This window comes from Macaca nemestrina, chromosome 5, assembly GCF_043159975.1.
Source record: "Macaca nemestrina isolate mMacNem1 chromosome 5, mMacNem.hap1, whole genome shotgun sequence".
In the NCBI taxonomy this organism is placed as follows: Eukaryota; Metazoa; Chordata; class Mammalia; order Primates; family Cercopithecidae; genus Macaca; species Macaca nemestrina.
The window spans coordinates 77,899,531-77,927,096 of NC_092129.1; the positions used below are offsets into that span (position 1 = coordinate 77,899,531).

The following is a 27,566-nucleotide window of genomic DNA, read 5'->3' on the forward strand; positions in this document are numbered from 1 at the left end:
CCCTGGAGCATTTTGCCTGGGACTCAAAACCCCAGTGCTATTACGGGCAGTCCCCTTGCCCCTCATTCCACACCCCCACCCAAAAGCTGAAGCCTCATGACCCACTTCGAGGAAAAATATCCTGTCCTGGTTTTCTGTGTCCAGTCGGCCCTCCAAACACATTCTTCCCCTGGGACACATACGTCAGGCCGGCCTATATTATGTCAGGTGGCTGGTTGCCCTTTTCTGGGAGACTCCCAATGACTGTATCCTCTCTGCTTAAAGACTGTAGAAGCAACTGGTGTTCTCACGCAAAATGGCCAAGGTGTGGGAGACTGGATCTTTGACTCTGGCGATCTCTGGGACTGCTTTCAAGGCCAGGCCCAGGTGGGCATACTGGCAAAGGCTTTTGGGAACCTGGCGTGGGAGGAAGTAGGGAGCATCCGTTTCCACGATGATTTTCTCCAGTGGGATCTGCCTCAGCACTTCCCAGGCTTCCCAGGTGGAGGAGTACGTCGGGACCGCCGTGAGGCCCACCGACTTTGGGAAAGTACTTCAGCAGGGGCTCAATGGCCAGGTAGCTGCGGTGAAGCAATGCCTATGGATCTCGTAGTCAGAGGACACACATTTTCTCATGGTGTCCAGCCGATCCTCGTCAGCTTGCCGGCAGTGGATCACCAAGGCTTCTCTAGAGACACAGCCAGCTCAGGCTGTCTCTTAAATACCTAGTGATGTTCTGGGACAATCATGGTGCACTTGAAGGAGTAATTGAAGCTTATTTCTCCAAATGCCACAGCCTTGGGATGCCTTAAGGCTTGTAAAAGATTTCTTTCCTGACTCTTACTGTAGTAGCATGGAAAATGAGAATGACAGCCAAAGGCCCCCCAGACCACATCCTCTTTGAACAGCTCTCCCCACAGGCAATTTGTCAGGGTATGAGAATGGCAGAGGTCAGAGATGCAACCCTGAAATTCCTTAGTGAAGGAGCTGCTGTAAATTCTTCTGAACTTAGTCAAGGTCCCTTTGAAAGACAACTTGGAAGATAGCGTGTCCAAGTGACAATGGGTATCAATGAAGCCCTGTTCTAGGCTTGGCTCCCAGTGGCTCATTGGCAGGGAACTGGATGCGTGTCCTCCACAAGGACGTGGAGGCGTCTCCTTGGAATGTTTTTTTCTGCTTCACCTCTTTTCCTCCCAAGTTTCTGGAGAAGTGAAATGAATGGGAATTCTAGGAGCTGCCTTCCTCTGAGGCCTCCACATCTCAGGAGCTGTTGTGGGAGCTCATTGCAGAGTTGGGGGAAGAATCACTCAGGCGTTCCGGCTGCTCCTCCCAGCCTGCACTGTGTCATTGCTGCTGCTGCCCACAGAGAGGTGGCTGGAAGGTGTGGGGCTGCTGGTGCACTAGCTGACATACGCCAAGTACTACTGTACAGATGTGGCAGGTACATGACATAGTGGCAAAGAAAGAAGGCTCTGGAATGGCTGAGGGTTTCAGCGAGACGGGTTCCTCCTGAGAGAATCTGACTGTGGAGATCTCCACATCAGACCGGTTGCTTCCTGAAGAGGGGTGCCCCATCACCACCTCACTATCTTTATGCTTTTGGATTTCTAAATGGGAGTCATCCAAAAACTCTAGGGGTGGAGAGCGTTTGTCAGTGACTGTCCTTTGGTCCCCAGGGGGCTCCTTGATGGGTTTCTCCTGAGAGTTTGTAACTACTCTTCTGTCATAGAAGCTGCCCGTCTCTGGCACGGTCTTGTCCTTCTCCACTGACCTCTGGGATTGACTCTTTATCCTTCTGAGCAGGGGTGACTGTGACACTCCTGGCTGTTCCTTCTCAGTCCTGACTGGTCCTTCACTCCTGGCTGGTCCTTCTCCACAACTGGGAAACTCTGCTATGCTTGGATTTGCACTAGTGACAGCCTCTCCCTTCCTTTTCGGCATCGATTTCCCCTGGATGTCCTGGTTAGCCTTCAGGTGGATCATTGTGGAGCCCTGATCTCGAAGTCTATCCCGCTTGCTTTTCTGGACCTTGTTGGGATTCTCAGTCATGACGTTCTGACTCAGCTTCAGCTGCAAATTCAGAGTTCATGGAGTTACAACAACTGTCTTTGGAATCAACCTTAAAACTGCAGGCTTCCTTTTCTAGAGAAGCTATTTCTTCTAGAGAGGGATTGGTAGGATGTGGAAGGGTTCCCCCTGACAAAAGGACCCCCCCTCCAGTGCTCTGAATCAGGAATCAGGCAGCCTTTGGTGGTGGCCCCGCCCACACCTGTGCCCGAGGAATGTGGGAGGAGTGTAAGAGTTAAAGAAAGAGGAAACAAACAGGAAAAGTGGCTCAACAGTCAAAGACAGGTTTGTTTTGGACAGTAAACCTGAGAGGGCCTTGTGGCCGAGTTAGGTCAGAGGCACTGTCTCTTATAGACTAAGAGTATTTAAGGGTTCAGGGCAGGAGAGCTTATCACAGACTTGGAATGTTTCTGTGTCTCTTCCTCTTGCTTATCTGGGAGGGGGAGTTTTTGTGTCTGTTCCCATACATCTTCCTGCAGCTGCAGGGAACCCCTCCCCACCCGCTAGTCCAGTTTTAGCTTGTCTGTCTGAGCGCATATAAAGGGAAAGGAATGTGTTTATTAGGGCCCACTTTTTTACCGGGGCCCATTTTTATGGGGCCCATTTACACTCCCAAAACGTGAGTGTGAAGTTCGGTGGTCACCCAAGAGACTTTCCCCCCTCCCTCTGTGCCCAGCTGTCTTATCTGTGTTCTACTGTCTGCTCTTTCTGGCTGCTTGTTGATAGAAGTGATTTCCTTGAAATGCATGAAGTTAGAAAGGGAGCTGGAACTGAAAGTGGTGGCGTTTATCCAAGGTGATGGTGCTCCTGCTCTGTCATTCCAGACCCTATAGTTATAAAAGGATCAGGGGCGACGTGTTCTTTTTGGTTACTTCCTGCTGGGCGGGAGAGGTGGAGAGGCCTTTGGTCTTGGATTGACTGCAGGAGCGGTGCTGTCTGTAGATGTTTTGGGTAGTTGTCTGTGAAATAGCCATGCTCCTGTCAGTTAAGAATCTTTGAAAAAGGTTAGTTAGGCAGGGTAAAAGCATTAGTCCTAGGCATATTATTAGGAGAGGGCGCAGGAATGGGATGACCCGTGGAATGATTTTTGTTCCCAAACCAGTAATTTATTTGCTGGTTTTGGTATTCGCTTAGCCTTTTAACCCTTTCTTTGAGATTTTTAGCAGTGTCTCTTAGGAGGCCTGATTGGTTGAGATAGAAGCCACATTTTCCCAGTGAGAAGCAGAGGCACACATTTGAAAAGACCCATGTGTTATTTTTTGTTAGTAACTTATTCCTGCTATGAGGATAGTAATAAAGCAAAATGCTACAGTAATTGAGACTGTCTGTCTGATATCCCACCCTCAGGGTGCTAGCATATGGTCCTACTGTAAATAGTCAAGTAAAGCGTCCCGCAAGGGTGGCGTAGTAAATAATTTCCATAAAAAAGCTTTAATATTTGGCTTAAAAGGAGTGGTAGAAACGACAAAAAGTATTTGGTGAGGTAGGAGTGAGACTGAGTCAGATGCGTAATGTTCACTCAGTTACTTATTTTTTATGATTTTCGGTTAAGATTTCTTGTTTCTTTACATTGATATTTAGGACATTCCTCTGGGCTGTTAGGAGTTGCTTCCTCAGCTTTTCAGGCTTTGACTTGAGTGTGATGTATGCAGGAGTTGATTCCTGTGACAGATGTAATTTAAACTGTAGAAAACAGTAAAAATTGGAAAACATCAGTCAAGACTAGAATTTAACAGGTGTGCTATAGTTTTTGAAACCTAATGTTCTCTCTCCAGTTTCCCATTTTTATTAAAAGACAAATCATGATAGGACTGGTTTGCTTTATTATACTTGGCTTAATTATTTGTATACAGTGCAGCAAGAGTAATTATTTGCTACATATGCCTTTTAAATTGGCTTTGATGGAAATTTTTTCCATAGAAGGAACCCAAGATAAGACTTTCCAAAGCCAAACCCAGCCATTGATTTGGACCATTAAATACCTGTGAGTTGGGCAAATTCCTTTCCTCTTGAGGTTTCAAGATAACTTGGGGTTCCTGGCCTGTCAGAAAGTGACATGCTTTGCTTAGCACAGGTCAGAAACCCAGTACAGGGACTGTGTACCCAAAATATGAGGCCAGTTTCCAGGGGCTTTCTTGGCTACCTAAGTCAAGTTCGATTCCTTAAAGGAGAGCACACCATTCCAGTCAAAGCCTTGGCAAAATGACCAGTTTCTCCAATTGTGTTCTGTTACACAAGAAAATAGAGTCTTATTGCACTGATGCAAACAACATTATTGTTGTAGTTTGAGAATACTTATAACTAGTTTTCAAATTCTAGAGGAACTAGGCAGAGAGAAACAAACATTTTAAAATCCTACCTACAGGAGTATACTTAGTTTCTGTTGATTGGAATAGTTTCAGAAATAATGCTACCAGTTCCTCTCTGTACCTCTGGTAGAATTTGGCTGTGAATCCGTCTGGTCCTGGACTTTCTTGGTTGGTAGGCTATTAATTATTGCCTCAAATTCAGAGCCTGTTATTGGTCTATTCAGGGATTCAGCTTCTTCCTGGTTTCGTCTTGGGAGGGTGTATATGTCCAGGAATTTACCCATTTCTTCTAGATTTTCTAGTTTATTTGCGTAGAGATGTTCATAGTATTCTCTGATGGTAGTTTGTATTTCTGTGGGGTTGGTGGTGATATCCCCTTTATTTTATTTTTATTTTTATTTTTTTTCTTTTTTCTTTTTTTTGAGGGGGAGTCTTGCTCTGTCGCCCAGGCTGGAGTGCAGTGGCGGGATCTCGGCTCACTGCAAGCTCCGCCTCCCGGGTTCACGCTATTCTCCTGCCTCAGCCTCCCGAGTAGCTGGGACTACAGGCGCCTGCCACCTCGCCCGGCTAGTTTTGTTGTATTTTTTTAGTAGAGACGGGGTTTCACGGTGTTAGCCAGGATGGTCTCGATCTCCTGACCTCGTGATCCGCCCATCTCGGCCTCCCAAAGTGCTGGGATTACAGGTTTGAGCCACCGCGCCCGGCCTCCCCTTTATTTTTTATTGCGTCTATATGATTCTCTCTATTAGTCTTGCTAGCGGTCTGTTTTGTTGATCTTGTCAAAAAACCAGCTCCTGGATTCATTGATTTTTTTTTTTTTTTTTTTGAAGGGTTTTTTGTCTCTCAATCTCCTTCAGTTCTGCTCTGATCTTAATTATTTCTTGCCTTCTGCTAGCTTTTGAATTTGTTTGCTCTTGCTTCTCTAGTTCTTTTAATTTTGATGTTAGGGTGTCAATTTTAGATCTTTTCCTGCTTTCTCTTGTGGGCATTTAGTGCTATAAATTTCCCTCTACACACTGCTTCAAATGTGTCCCAGAGAGGGTGGTATGTTGTGTCTTTGTTCTCATTGGTTTCAAAGAACATCTTTATTTCTGCCTTCATTTCGTTATGCACCCAGTAGTCATTCAGGCGTAGGTTGTTCATTTTCCATGTAGTTGTTTGGTTTTGAGTGAGTTTCTTAATCCTGAGTTCTAATTTGATTGGGCTGTGGTCTGAGAGACAGTTTGTTATGATTTCTGTTCTTTTAAATTTGCTGAGGAGTGCTTTACTTCCAACTATGTGGTCAATTTTGGAATAAGTGTGACGTGGTGCTGAGAAGAATGTATATGCCATTGATTTGGGGTGGAGAGTTCTGTAGATGTCTATTAGGTCCACTTAGTGCAGAGCTGACCAGCGTTCAAGTCCTGGATATCCTTGTTAACTTTCTATCTCGTTGATCTAATGTTGACAGTGGGGTGTTAAAGTCTCCCATTATTATTCTGTGGGAGTCTAAGTCTCTTTGTAGGTCTCTAAGGACTTGCTTTATGAATCTGGGTGCTCCTGTACTGGGTGCATATATATTTAGGATAGTTAGCTCTTCTTGTTGCATTGATCCCTTTACCATTATGTAATGCCCTTTGTCCCTTTTGATCTTTGTTGGTTTAAAGTCTGTTTTGTCAGAGACTAGGATTGCAACCCCTGCTTTTTTTTGTTTTCTGTTTGCTTGGTAGATCTTCCTCCATCCCTTTATTTTGAGCCTATCCGTGTCTCTGCATGTGAGATGAGTCTCCTGAATACAGCACACTGATGAGTCTTGACTCTTTATCCAATTTGCCAGTCTGTGTCTTTTAATTGGGGCATTTAGCCCATTTATGTTTAAGGTTAATATTGTTATGTGTGAATTTGATCCTGTCATTATGATGTTAGCTGGTTATTTTGCTTGTTAGTTGATGCTGTTTCTTCCTAGCGTTGATGGTCTTTACAATTTGGCATGTTTTTGCAGTGGCTGGTACCAGTTTTTCCTTTTGGTTAGTGCTTCCTTTAGGAGCTCTTGTAAGCCAGGCCTGATGGTGACAAAATCTCTCAGCATTTGCTGTCTGCAAAGGATTTTATTTCTCCTTCACTTATGAAACTTAGTTTGGCTGGATATGAAATTCTCGGTTGAAAATTATTTTCTTTAAGAATGTTGAATGTTGGCCCCCACTCTCCTCTGGCTTGTAGAGTTTCTGCGGAGAGATCTGCTGTTAGTCTGATGATCTTCTCTTTGTGGGTAACCCGTCCTTGCACTCTGGCTACCCTTAACATTTTTTCCTTCATTTCAGCCTTAGTGAATCTGACAATTAGGTGTCTTGGGGTTGCTCTTCTCGAGGAGTATCTTTGTGGTGGTCTCTGTATTTCCTGAATTTGAATGTTGGCCTGCCTTGCTAGGTTGGGGAAGTTCTCCTGGATAATATCCTGAAGAGTGTTTTCCAACTTCTCCATTCTCCCCCTCACTTTCACTACACCAATCAAACATAGATTTGGTCTTTTCACAGAGTCCCATATTTATTGGAGGCTTTGTTCATTTCTTCCACTTGATTGAATCAGCTACTGAAGCTTGTGCATGCATCATGTAGTTCTCATGCCATGGTTTTCAGCTTCATCACGTCATTTAAGGTCTTCACTGCACTGTTTATTCTAGTTAGCCATTTGTTTTTTTTTTTTCAAGGTTTTTAGCTTCTTTGCAATGGGTTTGAACATCCTCCTTTAGCTTGGAGAAGTTTGTTATTACTGATCTTCTGAAGCCTACTTCTGTCAACTTGTCAAAGTCATTCTCCGTCCAGCTTTGTTCCATTGCTGGCGAGGAGCCGTGATCCTTTGGAAGAGAAGAGGCGCTCTGGTTTTTAGAATTTTCAGCTTTTCTACTCTGGTTTCCCCATCTTTGTGGTTTTATCTACCTTTGGTCTTGATGATGGTGATATACAGATGGGGTTTTGGTGTGGATGTCCTTTTTGTTGATGTTGATGCTATTCTTTTCTGTTTTTAGTTTTCCTTCTAACAGTTACGACCCTCAGCTGCACGCCTATTGGGGTTTGCTGGAGGTCCACCCCAGACCCTGTTTGCCTGGGTATCACCAGCGGAGGCTGCAGAACAGCAAATATTGTAGAACAGCAAGTATTGCTGCCTGATCCTTCCTCTGGAAGCTTCATCTCAGAGGGGCACCCGGCTGTATGAGGTGTCAGTCGGCCCCTATTGGGAAATTCTCCCAGTTAGGCTATTCAGGGGTCAGGGACCCACTTGAGGAGGCAGTTTGTCCATTCTTATGTCTCAGATTCCGTGCTGGGAGAACCACTGCTTTCTTCAGAGCTGTCAGACAGGGACGTTTAAGTCTGCAGAAGTTTCTGCTGCCTTTTGTTCAGCTATGCCCTGCCCCCAGAGGTGGAGTCTACAGAGGCGCAGGCAGGCCTCATTGAGCTGAGGTGGACTCCACCCAGTTCGAGCTTCCCACCTGCTTTGTTTACTGACTTAAGCTTCAGCAATGGCAGACATCCCTACCCCAGCCTTGCTGCTGCCTCGCAGTTCCATCTCAGACTGTTGCGCTAGCAGTGAGCAAGGCTCTGTGGGCGTGGGACCTGCCGAGCCAGGCACGGGATATAATCTCCTTGTGTGCTGTTTGCTATAAGACCATTGGGAAAGTACAGTATTAGGGCGGGAGTTTCCCAATTTTCCAGGTACCTTCTGTCACAGCTTCCCTTGGCTAGGAAATGAAATTCCCCGACCCCTTGCACTTCTCGGGTGAGGTGATGGCCCGCCTTGCTTCGGCTCACACTCCGTGGGCTGCATCCACTTTCCAACAAGTCCCAGTGAGTTGAACCCGGTACCTCAGTTGGAAATGCAGAAATCAGCCATCTTCTGGTTCGCTCACGCTGGCAGCTGTAGACTGGACCTGTTCCTATTCGGCCACCTTGGAATGAACCAGGAATCCTATTTAATTTTAGCCAATTTGACCATGAAGTGAGGTTTTTACTAACCTGTTATGACCCTTGACAAGTTTTGCTAAAGAGTAGATTGGGCATTTTAAGAAAACCTTGTGCTTTTATTTTAGTAATTATAGAAAAAAAATCCATATAATACCCTTTTGAATTTAATATGTTTACACACAGTTTTCTTTACAGGATTAATTTTTACAATCTTTTTAAAATTTACTTAAGCTGTCCAATTTAATTTTAAAATTAAATGAGGAGGGGCGGGGTTTGGGGCTAAGGACTTTGGGGCAGGAGGGGCAGGGGGTCGGATGGGCAAGGAACAGAATGCAGAGGGTTGAGTGTGGAGGGGGTTCACGTGCAAGGTCAAAAGGGGTTTTGGAGGAAGGAGAGACCTGCGGAGGGTTTTTCATTTTGTTTTGTTTTGTTTTGTTTTTAAAGAGAAGGATGTCAGCTGGGCACGGTGGCTCACGCATGTAATCCCAGCACTTTGGGAGGCCAAGGCAGGCCGATCATGAGGTCAGGAGATTGAGACGATCCTGGCCAACATGGTGAAATGCTGTCTGTACAAAATACAAAAAATTAGCCGGGTGTGGTGGCGGGCGCCTGTAGTCCCAGCTACTTGGGAGGCTGAGGCAGGAGAATCACTTCAACCTGGGAGGCACAGGTTGCAGTGAGCCAAGATTGCGCCACTGCACTCCAGCCTGATGACAGAGTGAGACTCCGTCTCAAAAAAAAAAAAAAAAAAAGGATGTCACTCAGGGTGCAAGCTTGACATAGGGAGGGTAGAAGAAAGCCTGAATATAGGGAATCTCTTGCCATTTGCCATTCCTGGTGATAAAATTGTCGAGGTCCCTGAGAATCTGAAAGTTAAAAGGGTGCCGTTTTCAGGCGATCGGCTGTTACTATCTCATTTGTATTGGGTCCAGGCTGTGTTGCAATAAAAGCTAAACACTTTGGCTTTAGGCTTCCCTGTGAGCCAAGTTTGGCGAGGTTGTGAAGGAGACAGCCCAGAGGGGAGACGTGGGAATGTGGATGGTTTGGCACCATGTGGACTGGTGAGAGGAGGCCGAGTGGGTCTATTTTTATTAGGTATCCCCAGACAAAACAGACCTGGAATCTTCTTTCCAAAGAGAACAGTTAAGCTGAGAAGAAATTGGGTGTCCCCAAGATGTCCTCTAACTTAGTCCCACTGGTCCTCTGAGGACCAGGACGGCAGGCCGAACTTTCTCAGGTACCGCGAGAAAGCCAGGAGAAGGCAGATCTTACCAGCCAGCTGAATTAGTGTCTGATGTTGGATGTTCCTGTTGATATCAGCAAAGGGCCTCCCAAACTGGAGTGCGCGAGGAAGAGAGAGAGGGAGAGAGAAAGAAGAGGGAGGAAGAGGGAGCAAGGGTTAGGGAGTGAAATAACCCATTGCCGGCGGTTGGAGGTGGATTCCTGAGACCTGAGGGTTTTGAGAGCCCACTGGGGAGTAGCCCCGGCCCAAGCCTCGCAGTCCCCTTCCGATTAGTTGTCCTCCTCACACAAATCGCTCAAAAAATGAAGCAACAGAAGAGATGGGGTGTGTGGCCAGAGACTCTCAGGATCCAGGAGTTAACTCAGGACGAGCTGTCGCTGCCCACTGCTTCCTGGGTTGCAGGAGAGCCTCTGCCCCCAACATCCATCCTGGGTTTCAGCACCAAATGTAAGCGTTAAAGAGGAAAGAAACACGAAAAGCGACTCAACAGTCAAAAACAGGTTTATTTTGGACAATAAACCTGAGAGGGCCTTGTGGCCGAGTTAGGTCGGAGGTGCTGTCTCTTACAGGCTTAGTGTATTTAAGGGTTCAGGGTGGGAGAGCCTATCAGAGGCTCGAAATGTTTCTGTGTCTCTCTGTCTTGCTTATCTGGGAGGGAGAGTTTTGTGTCTGTTCCCATACATCTTCCTGCAGCTGCAGGCATACCCACCAAGTCTGCTTTAGCTTGCCTATGTTTCCCTGTAGTGCACCTAAAGGGAAAGGAATGTGCTTATTAGGGCCCACTGTTTTACTAGGGCCCATGGTATGACTGTGAAGTTTGGTGGTTACCCAAGAGACATTCCCCCCTTACTCTGTGCCCAGCTGTGTTATCTGTGTTTTACTATCTGCTCTTTTCTGGCTGCTTGTTGTTAGAAGTGATTTCCTTGAAATGCGTGAGGTTAGAAAGGGAGCTGGAACTGAAAGTGGCGGTGTTTGTCCAAGATGATGGTGCTCCTGCTCTGTCGAGGAGGAGTGACTTCTGTGGTGGGATGAGCCCCAGGAGAATCTCGGCGAAGCAAGCCACATGATCCTCTTCCTGGGCTTTCACGTGCTTGGGGCTGCCAGCCCGTCCTGAACGCAACACAGAGCTCTGAACTGACCGGCTGAGGGGCCACATCACCAGGCTCCCAGAGGCAGCTGCGCTTGCCAGGACACCTTCCCGCATGCTCCTGCGTGGTACTTGACCTCGTGCCAGTCCAGCACCATGGACCCCCTTCCTCCTTCTTCCTACTGCCCATCACAGTTCTCACAGTTTCAGAGATGCCAAAGTGCTTTGGAGAAGTCAGAATGCTCCGATATTTACGAAAGGCTTCGGTGTGGCTTCCGAGCTCAATGTGCTTCCGAGATCACCAAATGCTTCTGTCTGTGCAGGCTGCTTAGAGATGCCTAACTGCTCTGGGGCTACAAAGCACTTTGATTACTTTGCAGTACAAAGCCCAGAGCTGTCAAAGCACTTCAGAAGACCGCAAGGGGCTTTAAGGTTCACACATGGCTGCTGACCCATGGGCTCCTGCAGCTCACCCAGCTGCCCTGGGCTGGAAGGGGCCCAAGCGCCCCTCAGAGCCAGCCGCACCCCTCAAGGCTGCCTCCAGACAGCCCACCTGGCTGCCGAGGCCCAGACACCCGCCATGCCTGCCCCGTTGGGCCACCCACACTGTTCTGCCCGGCCCGACCTCTGCCCAAGATGAGACCACTCTGACCTCCCCAGTGCCCGCCCTCTGGTATGTTTTTCCGTATACATACATACCTATGATAAAGATTATATGTTAGGCTCATAATAAGTAATAAAATAGAAAAACTGTAACAATATGTTATAATAAAAGTTGTGTGACCTGCTGTCTCTCTTTCAAAATAGCCTGTATTCTTCTGGTGATGATGTGAGATGGCCCAGTCCCGGTGTGTGGGATAGGTGAGGGGAATGGTGTAGGCATCGTGACATAGGGCTGGGCTGCTCCTGAGCTTCCTGTGATGTGTCGGGAGGGTCACACAGCTGTGACAGTGTCGGTGGTTGTGTGTCAGGAGCAGATGATGTGGCTGACAGGTGAGCCGCATTTGCAGCCCCAGGGTACACGGGACAAAGGGGTGGCGCCCGTCCCTGGGTAGATGGTGCAAGATGTCATCGTGCTGTCAGATTGGCATGCAATTTAAAACCTAGGAAATGCCCTTTTCTGGAATGTTCCATTTAACGTTTTCTGACTGCAGTTGATCTTCATTAACTGAAACTGCGGACAGCTGTGTGGCTTGAACTGACACATTTGTTTCTGCTTAAATGACTTATGGAGAATCCACAATTGTTCTGGTCTAAGATGGAAAATGAAAAAGACCATGTCCTTTTTGATTTCGCCCTTGGAGAGAGAAGCCCTTGTTGTAGGAGTGAATCTTAGGTGGCTCCTGGCTCTCCACTGTCCACCGATGCTCTGCTGCGTCCACACACTTTCAAGCCCTGTGCCCGCTCCCACGCTGGATCTTTGTGAGTGCTTTTGTCCTGTAAAACGGCCCCACAGCGGAAGCCTAGTGTGGTAGCAGCCTGGTTCACATGAACAGGACTTCGACGGAGTAGCTCTGTTTCCGGGTATGACTTTGGAGCCCAGCATGCCTAGTTTCATGCCATGGTGACGCAAGCGAGTCACCCCGTATGCTCCAGTCCCCTGTCCCCAATTCCCGGTCGTCTCAGCCACTCATTTTCATTTTGAAAATTAATCTCATGGAAGTTTCTATTTGCTTTTATTGTTTTCTTTGTTTACTTGTCTATTTTTTAGTACTCGTGCCATTAAAAAGGTGACCAGAAAAACAGCTTTTAAAACTGTAAGAGAAATAGTATAGGGTTTTGTGTAATAAAACATACTGCAACTTTCCAACACTGATACCTGTGGACATTTGGTAGGACTGTATGCTTTTTCCATGTGAAATACGAAATTGAGGATTTCTCATAAATTTAGGATTGCTTTGTAAAAATATTTCACTATTGGTAGAAAGTAGTTTATATTAATAAGTACAAAAACCAGAAAGTCAGTGAGAAAAAATGTAAAATAAAAAGGTAGTTATTAATCTGCAGTTATTTACAATGTCAATTTTCAGAGTTAACGAATTACATGATCCAATGTACCAGTACCGAGTTGACACCGGGAATTTCCAGGTAAGGATTGTTCATGAAGCCTGCAATTTTTCTTCTTAATGCTGTTTTATAAAATTACTGAAATTTGTGACTTAAATTGTTCTGTTGAGCTTGCTGACTACTTGGGAAGGACTGCATAGAAAGTTCAAGGGTGGAAGATTTGGGGAAACATTTTTTTCTTTTTTTTTGGGGGATGTTTTTCTTTTTTTGGGGGGGATGGAGTCTTGCTCTTGTCACCCAGGCTGGAGTGCAATGGTGCGATCTTAGCTCACTGTGCAGCCTCTGCCTCCTGGGTTCAAGTGATTCTTCTGCCTCAGCCTTCTCAGGAACTGGGACGATGGGCGTGCACCACGACACCTGGCTAGTTTCTGTATTTTTAGTAGAGATAGGGTTTCACCATATTGGCCAGACTGGTCTCCAACTCCTGACCTCAAGTGATTTACCCATTTTGGCCTCCCAAAGTGCTGGGATTATAGGCGTAAGCCACTGTACCCAGCAGAAAAGCTCTTTTTTTGTTGTTGTTGTTGTTTTTTTTTTTTTGAGACGGAGTCTCGTTCTGTCGCCCAGGCTGGAGTGCAGTGGCCGGATCTCAGCTCACTGCAAGCTCCGCCTCCCGGGTTTACGCCATTCTCCTGGCTCAGCCTCCCGAGTAGCTGGGACTACAGGCGCCCGCCACCTCGCCCGGCTAGTTTTTTGTATTTTTTTAGTAGAGACGGGGTTTCACCGTGTTAGCCAGGATGGTCTCGATCTCCTGACCTCGTGATCCGCCCATCTCGGCCTCCCAAAGTGCTGGGATTACAGGCTTGAGCCACTGCGCCCAGCCTAGAAAAGCTCTTTAAAAAAATGTTTTTACTTCCAGTCTTTGGTTTGTGGCTGACACAGTGGCAGTCCCTGGAAGGACACAGCTGAAGCCCCGTCACTGTGGTTCTGGTCGGCTGCTCTTCCCTTCCCAGTCAGGTGTCGGGGAACACCAGGTCTGTGGGCTCCAGAACAGACCCCAGGGCGCACGTCTGTTGCTGAAGGAGACACTGGAGAGCAGAGCCTTCTCAGTGCTAAACCTGCTGGTCTAGTCCAGTCCCTTTGCTTTACATAAGGTCCCAGCTCAAGTCACTCAGGTGCTCTCGAGAAAAATCCCGATTCCTGCTGTGCTGTCCTGTGTTCTGAGCCTTGACCGTAGGAGGGGAGCTCTGGTGCTGAGAGGACCGGAAAGGGCTGGGGGGATGGCGTGGGCCAGAGTCATTGAGGAGCGGGGACTGTGTCCAAAGATACTGTCCACGCCACAGCTTGGTCCTTGTCAGAACCCACGGGCTTGCCCTCCCCATTACAACTCTGTCTTCAGAAAAGGGCTTTGTCTTGCTGTAACATTACAAAATTGTGCACTTTTAGACCTTAGGTTCTGTAGAGCATCTAATTCAAGCCCCTCATGTCACAGATAAGAAAAGAGAGGTCCGGAATGGTTGATGGTTGAGACGGTGCGTGGATTCTCAGGGCCTAGCCTGGGTCCTTTCTTGGATATGTGCCACCTTCCCACATGCAGGGGAAGTGTGGGGAGCCAGCCCTTCACCCCCAGGGGCGAGAGAGACAGATAGTGGCCGCCGCGGTCTGAGCACCCACTGTGCCTGGACAGGTCTGTGGTGGGAGGAGTTTGGGCTCTGCCCTGCTGATTTGCAAGGCCTGGGGTGTTGTCCACCTCGGGAGCTGCATGTGCTCGCAGTGGGACTGAGCGGATGGTCCCAGGTGGGAGCCGTTGTTCTGCTTCCTGGAGGGACGTTCGGGATTTAAGTCCCTTCTAAAAACCTGTGGCTTTGCTGCCTGTGGTGGTGCGGGGAGAAGGTTGCAGAGGCCCTGTTCTGACTCCAGTGCTGCCTTGCGCCCTCCTAGGGAATGAAGGTCTTCTTCATGGTGGTGGCAGCGGTGTACGTCCTGTACCTCTTGTTCTTGATAGTGCGGGCGTGTTCTGAGCTACGTCACATGCCTTATGTAGGTAAGTGCCTCTTTCAGAATCAGTCGGTGCAGGGGTGGCTTGGGAGTGACTCGGGTGGGAGAAGAAGTGGTTGGAGTCTCCTAAGCCAGGGGCCTTCCTTGAGAGCCCAGGGACTGGTCCATCCCACAGACTGGGGACCAGGGTACGTGGTCTCCGGGAGCCACAACAGACCTAACAGGTTAGTCTGGCATTTGGGGCCTTCAGAGCAGCCTGGGTCCTGCAGTACTGCACCCTGCAGAGCAGAGCGAGTCACCCTGAGCTTGGGGGATCCTTCCCTGAATCCGTCCCACCAGAGGATGGTGGCTGTGGCCTCCCTGGATACCACCCTGGCCCTGGGAAGGGACTAACATTCTCATGGGCTGCAGGTGACTCCGGCCATGTCTGGAGGGAGGAGCATTTGTCCAAAGAGCTTTGCTTCATTTTTGTTTTATGTTTTTCAAAATCAAATGAGAGTGGAATTTACATCCAGGGTTGTTAATAAGAATTTCTTTCTTTTTCAGATCTCAGGTTAAAATTTTTGACCGCGTTGACTTTTGTAGTACTTGTCATTAGGTAAGAAGACCTTATTTCTTGAAAAGAGCAAAACGGAATTTTTCTTTTACTGTCAGGAATATCTGTTCCCTCCTTTTGTGGAGTAGATTTCAGGGTCTTCTAGCCCAGTTGACTCATGAGGTTAGAGGGCCTCCCACCCAGGGTGGGCAGCTGAGAGCAGCCATCAGCCTGGAGAGCATGTGTTTGTTGTAAGTGGCGGGGGACTGGAGCACATTCACTCGCACACTCGCCCCGTGCTGGGCGTGTTCTGTTCTAGCTGTGCCACCTGCCACCTGTGCCGTGTTCACAGTCACCTGCTGGACGGTTGGAAAACCACAAGACGGACGTGAGGGCACTGGGGACCTTGGGATCCTTGGGGTGTCCCAAGGACAGGACTCTAAGCATGAGTTAGGACAGCAAACACCCTTGAGCAGCATGCTCTGTTGCCGCCGTTGGGGGAGATGGGAGGTGAGGCAGGCTTGGTCCTGTTGTGTCAGGGAGTGGGGTCAGCCTGAGGTCTCTCGGGGCAGGCTTGGCCTGGCCTGAGCGCTCCAGACCTCCCTGGGGACCAGTGCTGGCCAGTTGGTAGAGTAACAGAGCAGGCTGGGAAGTTGTTTCTTTGAATAGATTCCAGATAATTGCTTGGTGGTTTATGGTTTGTCTCTTTCTCCTAAAATCAGAATCCAGAGGACGGAAAAATCTAGCTGCTGCTTTCCTTTTTAGGTTGTTTGGATGGCAAATAAGTAGATGTCGGCTCTTTTCCTTTATGGGAGTGACAAGCGGCCTTTGGGAGGTCGGCCCTTGTCCAAGCTTTCCAGGTGGGCTCTGGGGGTCCCTACCTTGTGGAGGGCAAGGACTGAGATAGGTATCCAGGGCCGTCCACCACCACTGGAGTGTGAACTCAGCTCAGACTTGAACTCAAATTTCATTCAGCATCAGAATTCACTCAGAATAATGCGGCATGTGTGTTTATTAGTCTCTGTTCAGGGCTACATGTGCATGCTGTCCTCTCTGACGTCTCAGACACACGGCCATACAACCTCACATACAGGCTTACTCACACAACCTCACTCACGCCTTCACTCACAACTGACTCACCCCACACCCTCATTCTCACCTTCATGCATACCCTCATTCTGACACCCTCACAGCCTCACTCACACCCTCACACCCACACCCCCTCACTCTCACACCCTCACACCCAACCTCACTCTCACACCCACACTCACACCCTCACACACCCCCTCACACCTCACGCACATCCTCACACACCCCCTCACACCCTCACACACCCCCTCACCCTCACAGCCTCACTCACCCCCTCACACCCTCATACACTCACCCTCACACCCTCACACATCCCGTCACACCCTCACATACCCCCACCCACACACCCCCTCTCACCCTCATACACACCGTCACACCCTCTCACAGGCACCCTCACACACTCCCTCACACACCCTCACACATCCCGTCTCACACCCTCACACACCCTCTCACACACCCCCTCACACCCTCACACACCCCCTCACACCCTCTCACACCCTCACTCACTCTCACACCCATCCTCATACATCTCGTCACACCCTCACATACCCCCACCCACACACCCCCTCACACCCTCATACACACCCACACACACTCACACTCTCTCACAGGCACCCTCACACCCGCCCTCACACCCTCTCACACAGACCCTCACACATCCCGTCATACCCTCACACACTCCCCCACACTCACCCCTCACACCCTCATACACCCTCTCACCCCTCACACCCTCTCACAGGCACCCTCACACACCCCCTCACACCCTCACAGACCCTCATACACACCCTCACACATCCTGTCACACCCTCACCCCCCACACCCTCACACACACCCTCACACATCCTGTCACACCCTCAGCCCCCCCCCACTCACTCCCTCACACCCTCATACACCCCCTCACCCCTCACACCCTCTCGCAGGCACCCTCACACACCCCCTCACACCCTCTCACACACACACCTTCACACATCTTGTCACACCCTCACCCCCCACACCTCACACACCCTCACACCATCACACCCTCTCACCCTCACTCAAACTCTCCCACTCTCATATCCTCACACACCCTCACTCATACCCTCACACCCTCACACCATCACTCACCCTCACACTCAAACACATCCTCACCCTCTCACCCCTCACTCACACCTTCACACACCCTCACATACCCTCACATACCCTCACATACCCCCTCACACTCTCACACCCTCATACATTCCCTCACACCTTCACATACCCTCCCACCCTCACCCTCGCCCCTCTCACACGCTCACACCCACACTCACACCCTCACACATCCCCTCACACCCTCACACTCCCTGCCCCTCACTCACTCACATTCTCACACCCTCACATTCTCATACCCTCATTCTCACACCCATTCTCACACCCTCAGTCTCATCCTCACATTCTCACACCCTCACATTCTCTCACCTTCACATTCTCACACCCTCACATTCTCATACCCTCACTCTCACCATCACATTCTCACACCCTCACATTCTCACACCCTCACATTCACCCTCACATTTTGTCACCCTCACATTCTCACACCCTCACTCTCACCCTCACATTCTCACACCCTCACACCCTCACTCTTATCCTCACATTCTCACATCCTATCTCATCCTCACTTTCTCACACCCTCACGTTCTCACACCCTCACGTTATCACAACCTCACTCTCACCCTCACTCTCACCCTCACTTTCACTCTCACATTCTCAACACCCTTACATTCTCACACTCTTACATTCTCACACCCTCACTCTCACCCTCACTCTCACCCTCACATTCTCACACTCTCACTCTCACCCTCACATTCTCACACCCTCACATTATTGCACCCTCACTCACCCTTACATTCTCACACCCTCACACACTCACATTCTCACAGTCTCACATTCTCACACGCTCACATTTTCACACCCTCACTCTCACCCTCACATTCTCACACCCTCACATTGTCACACCCTCTCACCCTCACATTCTCACACCCTTACATTCTCACACTCACATTCTCACACCCTCACCCTCACATTCTCACACCCTCACATTCTCACACTCTCACATTCTCACATTCTCACACTCTCACATTCTCACACTCTCACACTCTCACATTCTCACACCCTCACATTCTCACTCTCACTCTCACACCCTCACTCTCACCCTCACATTCTCATATCCTCACTCTCACCCTCACATTCTCACACCCTCACAGTCTCTCACCCTCACACCCTCACACCCTCACTCTCACCCTCACATTCTCACACCCTCACCCTCACATTCTCACATTCTCACACCCTCACATTCTCACACTCTCATTCTCTCACATTCTCACACCCTCACATTCTCACACGCTCACATTCTCACACCCTCACTCTCACCCTAACATTCTCACACCCTCACATTTTCACACCCTCACTCTCACCATCAAATTCTCACACCCTCACATTCTCACACCCTCACATTATCGTGCCCTCACTCACCCTTACATTCTCACACCGTCACACCCTCACCCTCACATTCTCACATTCTCACACGCTCACACGCTCACATTCTCACACCCTCACCCTCATACATTCTCACACCCTCACTCTCATCCTCACTCTCACCCTCACATTCTCACACTCTTACATTCTCACACGCTCACATTCTCACACCCTCACCCTCACATTCTCACACCCTCACATTCTCACACCCTCACTCTCACCCTCACATTCTCACACCTTCACTCTCACCTCACACCATCACTCTCACACACCCTCACCCTCAAATTACCTAGTCCCCAAGTTGGGAGCTACTGTCTACTTCTGGTGACCTCCGTCTCGGAGGTTGCCCTGCCTTGTGATCTTTCTTCACGCTGGTGTCAGGACTCATTTATCCTACAAATAGTTACTGAGTGCCTCCTGGCAGACAGGCTTCTCTCTGTCACGGGATTTATGTTCTCACAGAGGGAGACAAGTGGCAAACAACTAAATACATTCCCCCTGCGGGCCATGCGGCAGACGAAACGAAGACGTGACTTGCAGACGGGAAGGGTCCAGTTCAGATGAGTGGTTTAGGGATGTGTCTCTTGGGGAGGTGACATTTGGCCGAGGACCTGAGGAGGATCCCTGAAAGCTGTGGGGTGGCTGCTCCAGGCTGCAGAACAGGCAGCCTGGGTGAGCATCAGCATGGCGAGGTGGAGAGACAGCAGTGTCGCTGGAGACCAGCATGGCTGGAGACAAGCAGGCGTGGGCACGGTGGGAGGCAGAGCGAGCTCTCGAGTCTGGTTTCCATTCTGTGCTGGGAGACCGCCAGAGGGTCTTGAACTGGGAGGTGAGAGGGTCTGGTGCACATGTTAATGAAACCGTCTGGCTGAGAGTGGCATGTGGGAGGTGAGGTGGAAGGCTGGCGGAGAAGGAGCCTATGGATCTGTTACCTGAGGCCTCTGTTGTCATCTGTCACCGGGTGGGAGTCTGAACCAATCTGAACCAAAGGTGCTGCCTTCGTTGCTGTGCGAGTCACTGGAACTGACCGGGGAGGCATCCCTGTGTTTGAAAGGGGAGCTGTGATGAAGGAGAAACGGGCTTCTCTTGGGAGAGGGGGACTCTGTCACCAGAGATGGTCTCGAAAACCTGAATTACGAGAGCGAGAGCAGGGAGGAAATGTGCCAGGGGGGCTTCAAGGCCCCAAGTAGGGAGAGTGTGATGGGGTCCGCATCAGGGTTCATCGTGTCCCTGCAGCTGGCCGGTGGGTCTAGCCTGCCTAGATCCGAGACCAAAAACCAGAGGCAGGGGCTCTCTGTGTGTGTGCGTGTGCGTGCGTCTGTGCGCGTGTGTGGAAGTACCCATACGGAAATCATAATGTACAGACCAAAAAGTTGAATGGGATGAATAGAGAATTCTCTGAAGCGAATGCCGTTTTCATGCATGTTTACATATTGTTTCTGTTCCTCTGTCTTTTTCAGCATCGTCATCCTTTATTTGAGATTTGGAGCACAAGTACTACAAGACAATTTTGTAGCAGAGCTGTCAACTCACTACCAGAATTATATCCTTTTAACTGGAGGGCCCTGGCTGCAGGAGGCTTGCTTAGCATTGCAGCGGTTAGTGGCTCAGATATGCCCCTTTCAAGAGGAGACAAGTCAGCTCCCCACGCCCTGTTCTCTGGAGGCCTCGTCTCTGCTGAGAGGCATCTCAGTTGGCCCCGCTGCAGCCCAGGGACAGGGCAGCCTGTCCTTCCTCTGTACACAAGAAGCTTGAGCCTGGAGGGCTCAGTAGTTCCCCCAGGTCAGGTTTTGGGTGGCAGAACCCGGTTCCAAACCCAGGGAGGCTTTTGCTCTGCAGCGTGCCCACACCACCCTGCTTTCCACCCAGAGGGGCAGGCGCCATGAGGTAAATGAGGTGCGGTCGCCCCTCCACACCGCGGGGCTCCAAGCCCCCTCTGCCCTCCAGCAGAGCACTGTGGGGTGGCTGAGGGCTGCCGTGCACCTCCTGTCTGCCCCGGGGGTCTCTCTCTCATCATCACTGAGATATAGGGGTGACAGTCATGGCAAGTTGAGCCTGTGTCTGTAGGGAAGAGCTCATAAAATACTAAGACCCCCTTTGATTCCCGCTGTGCCCGAAGCCAGTGGGGCAGGGCTGTTGCCTCCAGGGAGCCCTGGCCTCGCCCAGAAGTCGGAGAGGTGATGTGTGTGCTTGTTGGCACATATTCCTTTTTGGGGACACTTCAGGAGTTAATCATTTAAATCTTGGGTTCTTTGGGATTTCTTATGTCCCAATTAATGCATGAATTAATACACGATTTTTTCAAATTTTTGTGACTGAATTTCATGCTAAGCTTTTATCAGATTTTCATAGGGGTCTATAATCCAGAAAATATTCAGAACAATTGGTTTGAGAGTTTGTTTCCAATTCTTTATTTCATTATTGTGTCTAGAGACCTTGATTTGCTGTTTGCCCGTGGCCTTCCTGCCCTTTTCGTGTAACTTCATCTCTTCTGGCCCTGCGCTCGGTGCCGGTGACAGGATCGCCACCAGATGGCTCAGTGGAGCTAGGTTTCCACTGATGTGAGAGGCCACAGTTGATCTGTTATTTACTGTGACTTTGAAGAGTCCTTGTGACCCCTGGCTGTGGGCTTGAACTGTGGAGTCCTGACGTCTGGGTTAGGGACCCCCGGGCACTGACAGGGGCTTGGCACCAGAAGGGGCTGCTGATTGCAGGAGGAGCGGTCGGGCTGAGGCACAGCCTCTGACTGATGTGTCCAGATGCCGCGTTCCTTCCCTTGACAGCACCACCAGCCGAGTTCTTATCTTTCTATGGCCTGTTGAACTTCTATCTCTACACCTTGGCCTTTGTATATTCTCCGTCGAAGAATGCCCTCTATGGTAAGCCACCCTGGGGTCTGGGCTGCTGGCCAGGCAGCGGGCACAGAAGCCTGTGTTCCTCCATGACCCACTTCCTGGGTTTCCCATTCATGTGGGCACTGTGATTCCCAGTGACTTCTCTTGGCAGAGAGACAGTGAGTTGAAATGTTGAGCTCTGAGGTGAGTTGGGGGCCAGCATACGTAGAACCTGCGTTGTGTCCTTCCCACACAGTTAACATACTCATTTTGTTAGTGTCAGTCCTCAGCTTACGCTGTTCGGTTGGGGATTTTTTGACTTGACAAAGGTGCAAAAGCAATACACATTCAGGAGACATCACACTTTGAATACCCAAACAACCATTCTGTTTTTCACTTTCAGTACAGCATTGAGTAAATTCATGAGATGGTCAACATTTATTACAAAACAGGCTTTGATCCTTTGATCCCAGCACTTTGGGAGGCCAAGGCAGGAGGATTGTTGGAGGCTGGGAGTTTGAAACCAGCCTGGGGAGCAAAATAGAGACCCCATCTCTACAAAAAATTTAAAAATTAGACAGGTGTGGTGACGTGCCTATAATCCCAGCTACTCTTTTGGCTGAGGAAGGATGATCACTTGAGCCCAAGAGGAGAGGCTGCAGTAAGCTATGAGCACGCCGCTGCACTCTAACCTCGGGGACAGAATGAGACCTTTTCTCTTAAAACAAAAATTAAATAAGCTTTGCATTAGATGATTTTGCCCAACTAAAGGCTAAGGTAATAACACTTAAGGCAGAATAGGCTAAGCTGCGATGTTCGGTAACCTTAGCTGTAGTCAATGCATTTTTGACTTAATGATATTTTCAACTTAACAATGGGTTTATCAGGACATAACCCCATCGTAAGTCAAGGAACATCTGTAGTAGTGTTGTGACCATTAAAAAGAAAAGCCAAAACATACAGAAAGTCACCCAATAATGAAACCAAAACAACCCTCTTTCACAGGGAGTGAAAAGGATGGGAGCTCTCTAGAACATAGGCAGCCCCCCGCACCCCCCGACATCTTACAGTGTGCTGGCACTTTCACAAACGGCGTCTCACTGAAGCTTGACAGCAACTTTATGATAAACTTATAATCATGCCCATGTTACAGAAGAAGCAGCTCGCTGCAAGTCCAAGGACTGGGCCGGGGCAGGCAGGGCAGAGCCGCGTCTCCTGGGGCCTGTGTTCGGCTCCCCACTCCCCGTGTCAACAGGAGGCAGCTCGCCCGCGGGCACCGGCAGCCTGCCTGCTCCTTCCCACAGGCTGCCTCCCTCAGCCTTCAGGACGTCCCTGCCAGGCATGCCAGGCCAGCCCTGTCTTTGTAGATGAGAAAATAGCCTCATGAGATTTGATGATGGCAGCATCTGCAATTTGAATCCAGCTCTTCCCGACTCCCATCCTTTGTCTGAGACAACATCCTGCCTGTCCAGGCTCATCACGTCAGTTGCTTGAGATGAAAGTGCTCTTGTTGGTTTTCAGAGTCCCAGCTGAAAGACAATCCTGCCTTCTCCATGCTGAATGATTCCGATGATGATGTGATTTATGGGTGAGTCCCTGTCCCTCAGAAGGCCGGCGCACCTCGGGCATCCCAGCCCCTGTCCCTTAGAAGGCTGGCACACCTTGGGCATCCCAGCCCGTCCCTCAGAAGGCCGGCGCACCTCGGGCATCCCAGCCCCTGTCCCTTAGAAGGTTGGCACACCTTGGGCATCCTAGCCCCTGTCCCTCAGAAGGCTGGCGCACCTCGCACATCACAGCGCCTGTCCCTCAGAAGGCTGGCACACCTTGGGCATCCCAGCATGGCCTTGCATGTTTACTGAATGGGTTACTATTCTAAAATTATTTTTAAGGTATGAAAGCATTTACTTTGGAGTGTCGAGTGGCTCGTGGTTTTCTGTTTTCACAGTATTCGGGCTTAGATGTGGTGGTATTCCTTTCTGCTGGCTACCTGTGGGGCGTGCTGGCCACGGGAAGAACTGTGCTCTCTGGACTCATGGGTCCTGGGAACTGGGGGTGGGGGAGAGGAGGATGGGGTCAGCAGCAGTAGCAGTTGGAGATAGAAAATTGAGGAAGCAAAGCTGTGGTCGAATTCCTGCGGGGATGGTGTGTCAGTGTGGAAGAGGTGAATAAAGAGCTGTCAGAAGTCAGACGGTCTCAAAGGTCTCTTTCCTCACAGGAGTGACTATGAAGAAATGCCGCTGCAGAACGGCCAGGCCATTCGGGCCAAGTACAAGGAGGAGTCAGACAGTGACTGAGCCCTGGCCAGCCCAGCAAGGCGACAAGGTGCCTGGATGCTTTCCCCGGTGACCGTCTGCTGACCTTCCCCTGTTATATTCAGACTTTTCTTATAAGCAGAGATTTCCTGTTCCTCATTTGTTTACATATTTTTTAAAAGGAAAACCAAAACTGAGGGCAAATTTAAATGTTTAGCTAAATTTATTGTCTTGGTGGCTATGAGAAGAGAGGCGCTGATAACAAGTTTCAACAGCCAAATCCTTTTTTACGAAGATTACAGATGAGAGAGCATGTTTTCAGTGATGAGGAGGAAATCACACATTTTTAGTAGAGTGAATTACGTACTTTTTTTTTTTCTGTGATCATTCACTGATTCCAAGTTCACGGGCCGCCTGTGACTAGGTCCTCAGCGTGACAGCCTCACCCTCTTTCTTCCCTTCTCCCTGGTACTGTTTTTATGGCCTTTCAAACTCAAAGGGAAGCCTTATCTGTGGCCGCTTCAGGGCAGTCCTTCCTCGTTGAGTAGCCAGTGTCCTGGGTAACCAGGTGGCTGAAGTGATTGGTCACTTACATGGACTGCGTTTGGTGCAGTGTGTGTTGTGACTCATCAGGGGAATGGGGGATGCCTGGGTTCCAACCCTTCACGTCACCAAAGGGGAAGTAATAGTGTGGAGTTCTGAGGAGGGTTTGATAAGTTGAATAAGGAAAGGCTAAGGTAATTTACAGGTTACCAACTCCTTGTGGGGAAGGTCTTATTGCCATGGTGCTTTCCAGGGGCCTGTGTGTACACACATCACTAAATGGATTTCCCTGTGGGTGGTAAATTGGGCAGGAGAGGAACCCTTATCATTCCAATAAATGGCAGTTTCTGCAATTCTGTTGAATATGAAATGCCACAGAGCCTTATTTATTTATTTATTTAAATAAAAGCTAAATGAGGGATCAGGCACAGTGGCTCACACCTGTAATCTCAACACTTTGGGAGGCCAAAGTGGGAGGATCACTTGAGCCCAGGAGTTTGAGACCAGCTTGGGCAACTTAGGGAGACCCCGTCTCTATAAAACATTTAAAAAGTCAGCCGGGCATGCTGGGGCATGCCCATAGTCGCAGCTACTCAGGAGGCTGAGGTGGGAGGATTGCTTGAGCCCTGGAGGTCGAGGCTGCAGTGAGCCATGATTGCGCCACTGCACTCCAGCCTGGATGTCAGAGCGAGAACCCGTGTCATTCATAAATAAATAAATAAAGCTTCATGAAAGATTGATAGAATATTTTAGATTAGTTATTGGCAAAAAGTTTTTAAAACTCATATTTGGAAACAAAATGAAAAGTAAAATGTTTTAAATGGTTCGTGGAAAACGTATTTGGGTAGAAGGCAACTCGTGCTTCCGGAAGGGGTTCCCTGTCCTCCATGCGTCACATAGCGGTCAGATAGGGATGACCTGCTCTGTGAAGTCCTTGGCACCATTGAATCTGTGGCATCATAGAAAGCCCTGGAGCTTCCCTGTTCCTTTCAGTCAAGGACTCCATATAGAAGTCTCGTGTGGACGTCTCCTATGCTTTCCTCTTCACCTCTGCAGTCACACGTCTATTAACATCTGGTAACTGTGGGCAACCTGACTGATGCTGTCTTGGCGATTGAGGTCCAGAAGATGATAGTTCCGCATCCCAAACAGTACCTACTTTTTTTCTTCATCTATGCATTGACTCTCAGATTACCATGCAGAGCTTCAAATTACCATCCATGTTAAGTAGTGCTAGGACTTTAGAGATGTTCATGAGAAACTATTTGTTATGACTTTCCTTTGTATCTTTCCTTTTAATTTAAACTTTAGTGATAATGTACTTTTAATATGGGTTCCATTCACATTGTTTTAAAAACCTTGTAAATATGAATGTTTAAGACAACTTACTGCAAGGGTAATTTAAGTTTACATGATTTTTAAATTTGCAATGATGTGGTTTTTTTTTTTTTTTCTGTGTATGGAAAAAAATTTTCTGTTACCAAATTTTACAATTTCTAATAAGACTACTATAATTTTATGTAAACTGATGAAGACTTGTGCTGATTAACATGTTCTGTGATACAGTTTACAATTTTTAATCATTATAAAATAATTGTCCATGATTTGGAATGCTGTTACTTATCAGTAAATGTAAAATATTTGAGGCATTTAGCCATACACACACTAGAACTTTTTAAAACTTATCTTTGTCCTATAGTGTAATTATAAACTGATGACTTCATACATTGAGTTTTCATGCATCAGTGAAATGAAAAATACGGGATTTATTTACTTTTTGTAACTAAGTTGGAAATAAGAAAAAAATTAGTACTTTAAGGGGAAAATGGTTCTTATTAAGTCATGTATTTTCAACTTGTCTTCCTTGGTATATCATAAATATCAACTTATTACATACCCCATGTAAAATTTTGCTTAAACTCTCTAGCACTTGGCATGTAGAATATGTACCATAGGTATCCGGTTAAAACACTAAAGTCTGCCAGAAACTTTTGACAGTAGCAAGAAAATTGTTGAAGAAAAAATAAACTATTTACTGAGGGTAGTTATGTTAAAGTTTTTGCGAACTTAAAGGGCTGACTTTAGTTCTTTCATGGTAATGGCTTGAATAACATCATCTTTGGGATTTTTTAAATACTGGTCCAGTCTAGCAGAACCTGGAAGATGACCAGAGGTATTTCAGTTTCCCTAGGGAGAGCTTCGTTATCCATGTGGATAATAAGTCTGCTTGATTTATTATTAAATCATTACAGCAGTGAAGTGGTGCCATTTTCTCTCTCTCAAGCCCCATTTGAAAGGCTAGAGAAGGGGATATATATACTATATTCAAGGTTTGTAAGGTTGTTACTGTACATAATTGCAGATTGCAGTAAAAGCTTAGATACATTATGTAAACCCAACCCACTAAATGAGCAGGTTACAAGACAAATGTTACCAGCCCCAAGTATTTTATGAACTATTTACTGAGAGTAGTTATGTTAAATAGATTAAAATGTGGTAAATTATTTCCTGAATCCTTTATCACAGGAAAAACAGATCCTCATAAAAGGGATAATTAAAAGGGATGTCTCTGAACATTTAGTGAAGATGAGACTTAAAACATGAAAGTGTATTTGTGTATTTTGAGGGTTTTAGAAACCAGTTGCCTTAGAGCTTAGACTTCTGGGGGGAAAAAAAAAGATACAAATCTTTTCCCCTGGCCAAAGGGAAGTTGTGTGAGTCTGTGACATCTTGTGACGCTGTTTATCTTGGTTTGACATTGGAGATACGCTGGTAACTATAACACCATACTATAAAACAGAAGAATTTTCTGCTACTGAAACTGCCTTTTTACAAAATGACTGTAAATATTTGTAAAGTAACACTAAACTTTAAGCCCAGAAGGAGAGGTTCTAGAGCCATGTATTCAGCTGGGGACCTGTCCTTGGAGCACAGTGCCACCCCATCACAGTGTTGCTGTCATCAGGCAAAAGTGAATGAGCAAATTCGTGTTTTGCGAATGGCTTAATTCTGACACTACCTTTCTGGTAAATGTTAATAAATTTTTAATATTCACTTCTATGTGTCTTGATTTGTTTGCTCTTTGTGTGTGGAGTTAATTTGGCCTTGCAGACATAAATGCTTTAATAAAGCGGCTTTGGCGGTAACGGAAGGGCTTTTCCATTTCAGCAGGCAAGCACGGAGGTGTCTTTATTG

General features: G+C 48.1%; 1 protein-coding gene and 1 pseudogene across 7 annotated transcripts in view; one reads left to right on the forward strand and one right to left on the reverse strand.

Annotated features, from left to right (window-relative positions):
- Window positions 1-27,425, forward strand: part of LOC105478745 (transmembrane protein 181) — a 109,748-nt gene extending 82,323 nt beyond the window's left edge. For all 7 annotated transcript variants that reach the window (XM_011736362.2, XM_071096659.1, XM_071096657.1 and 4 more), the window contains 7 exons: window positions 12,654-12,711; window positions 14,572-14,674; window positions 15,175-15,226; window positions 20,203-20,285; window positions 21,532-21,621; window positions 23,098-23,164; window positions 23,792-27,425. In XM_011736362.2, coding sequence (XP_011734664.2) covers window positions 12,654-12,711; window positions 14,572-14,674; window positions 15,175-15,226; window positions 20,203-20,285; window positions 21,532-21,621; window positions 23,098-23,164; window positions 23,792-23,870 — 532 coding nt within the window. In that variant the 3' untranslated portion in view covers window positions 23,871-27,425. The remainder of the gene's footprint in view (window positions 1-12,653; window positions 12,712-14,571; window positions 14,675-15,174; window positions 15,227-20,202; window positions 20,286-21,531; window positions 21,622-23,097; window positions 23,165-23,791) is intronic.
- Window positions 259-10,885, reverse strand: LOC105478744 (putative deoxyribonuclease TATDN2; annotated as a pseudogene).
- Window positions 27,426-27,566: the final 141 nt, after the last annotated feature.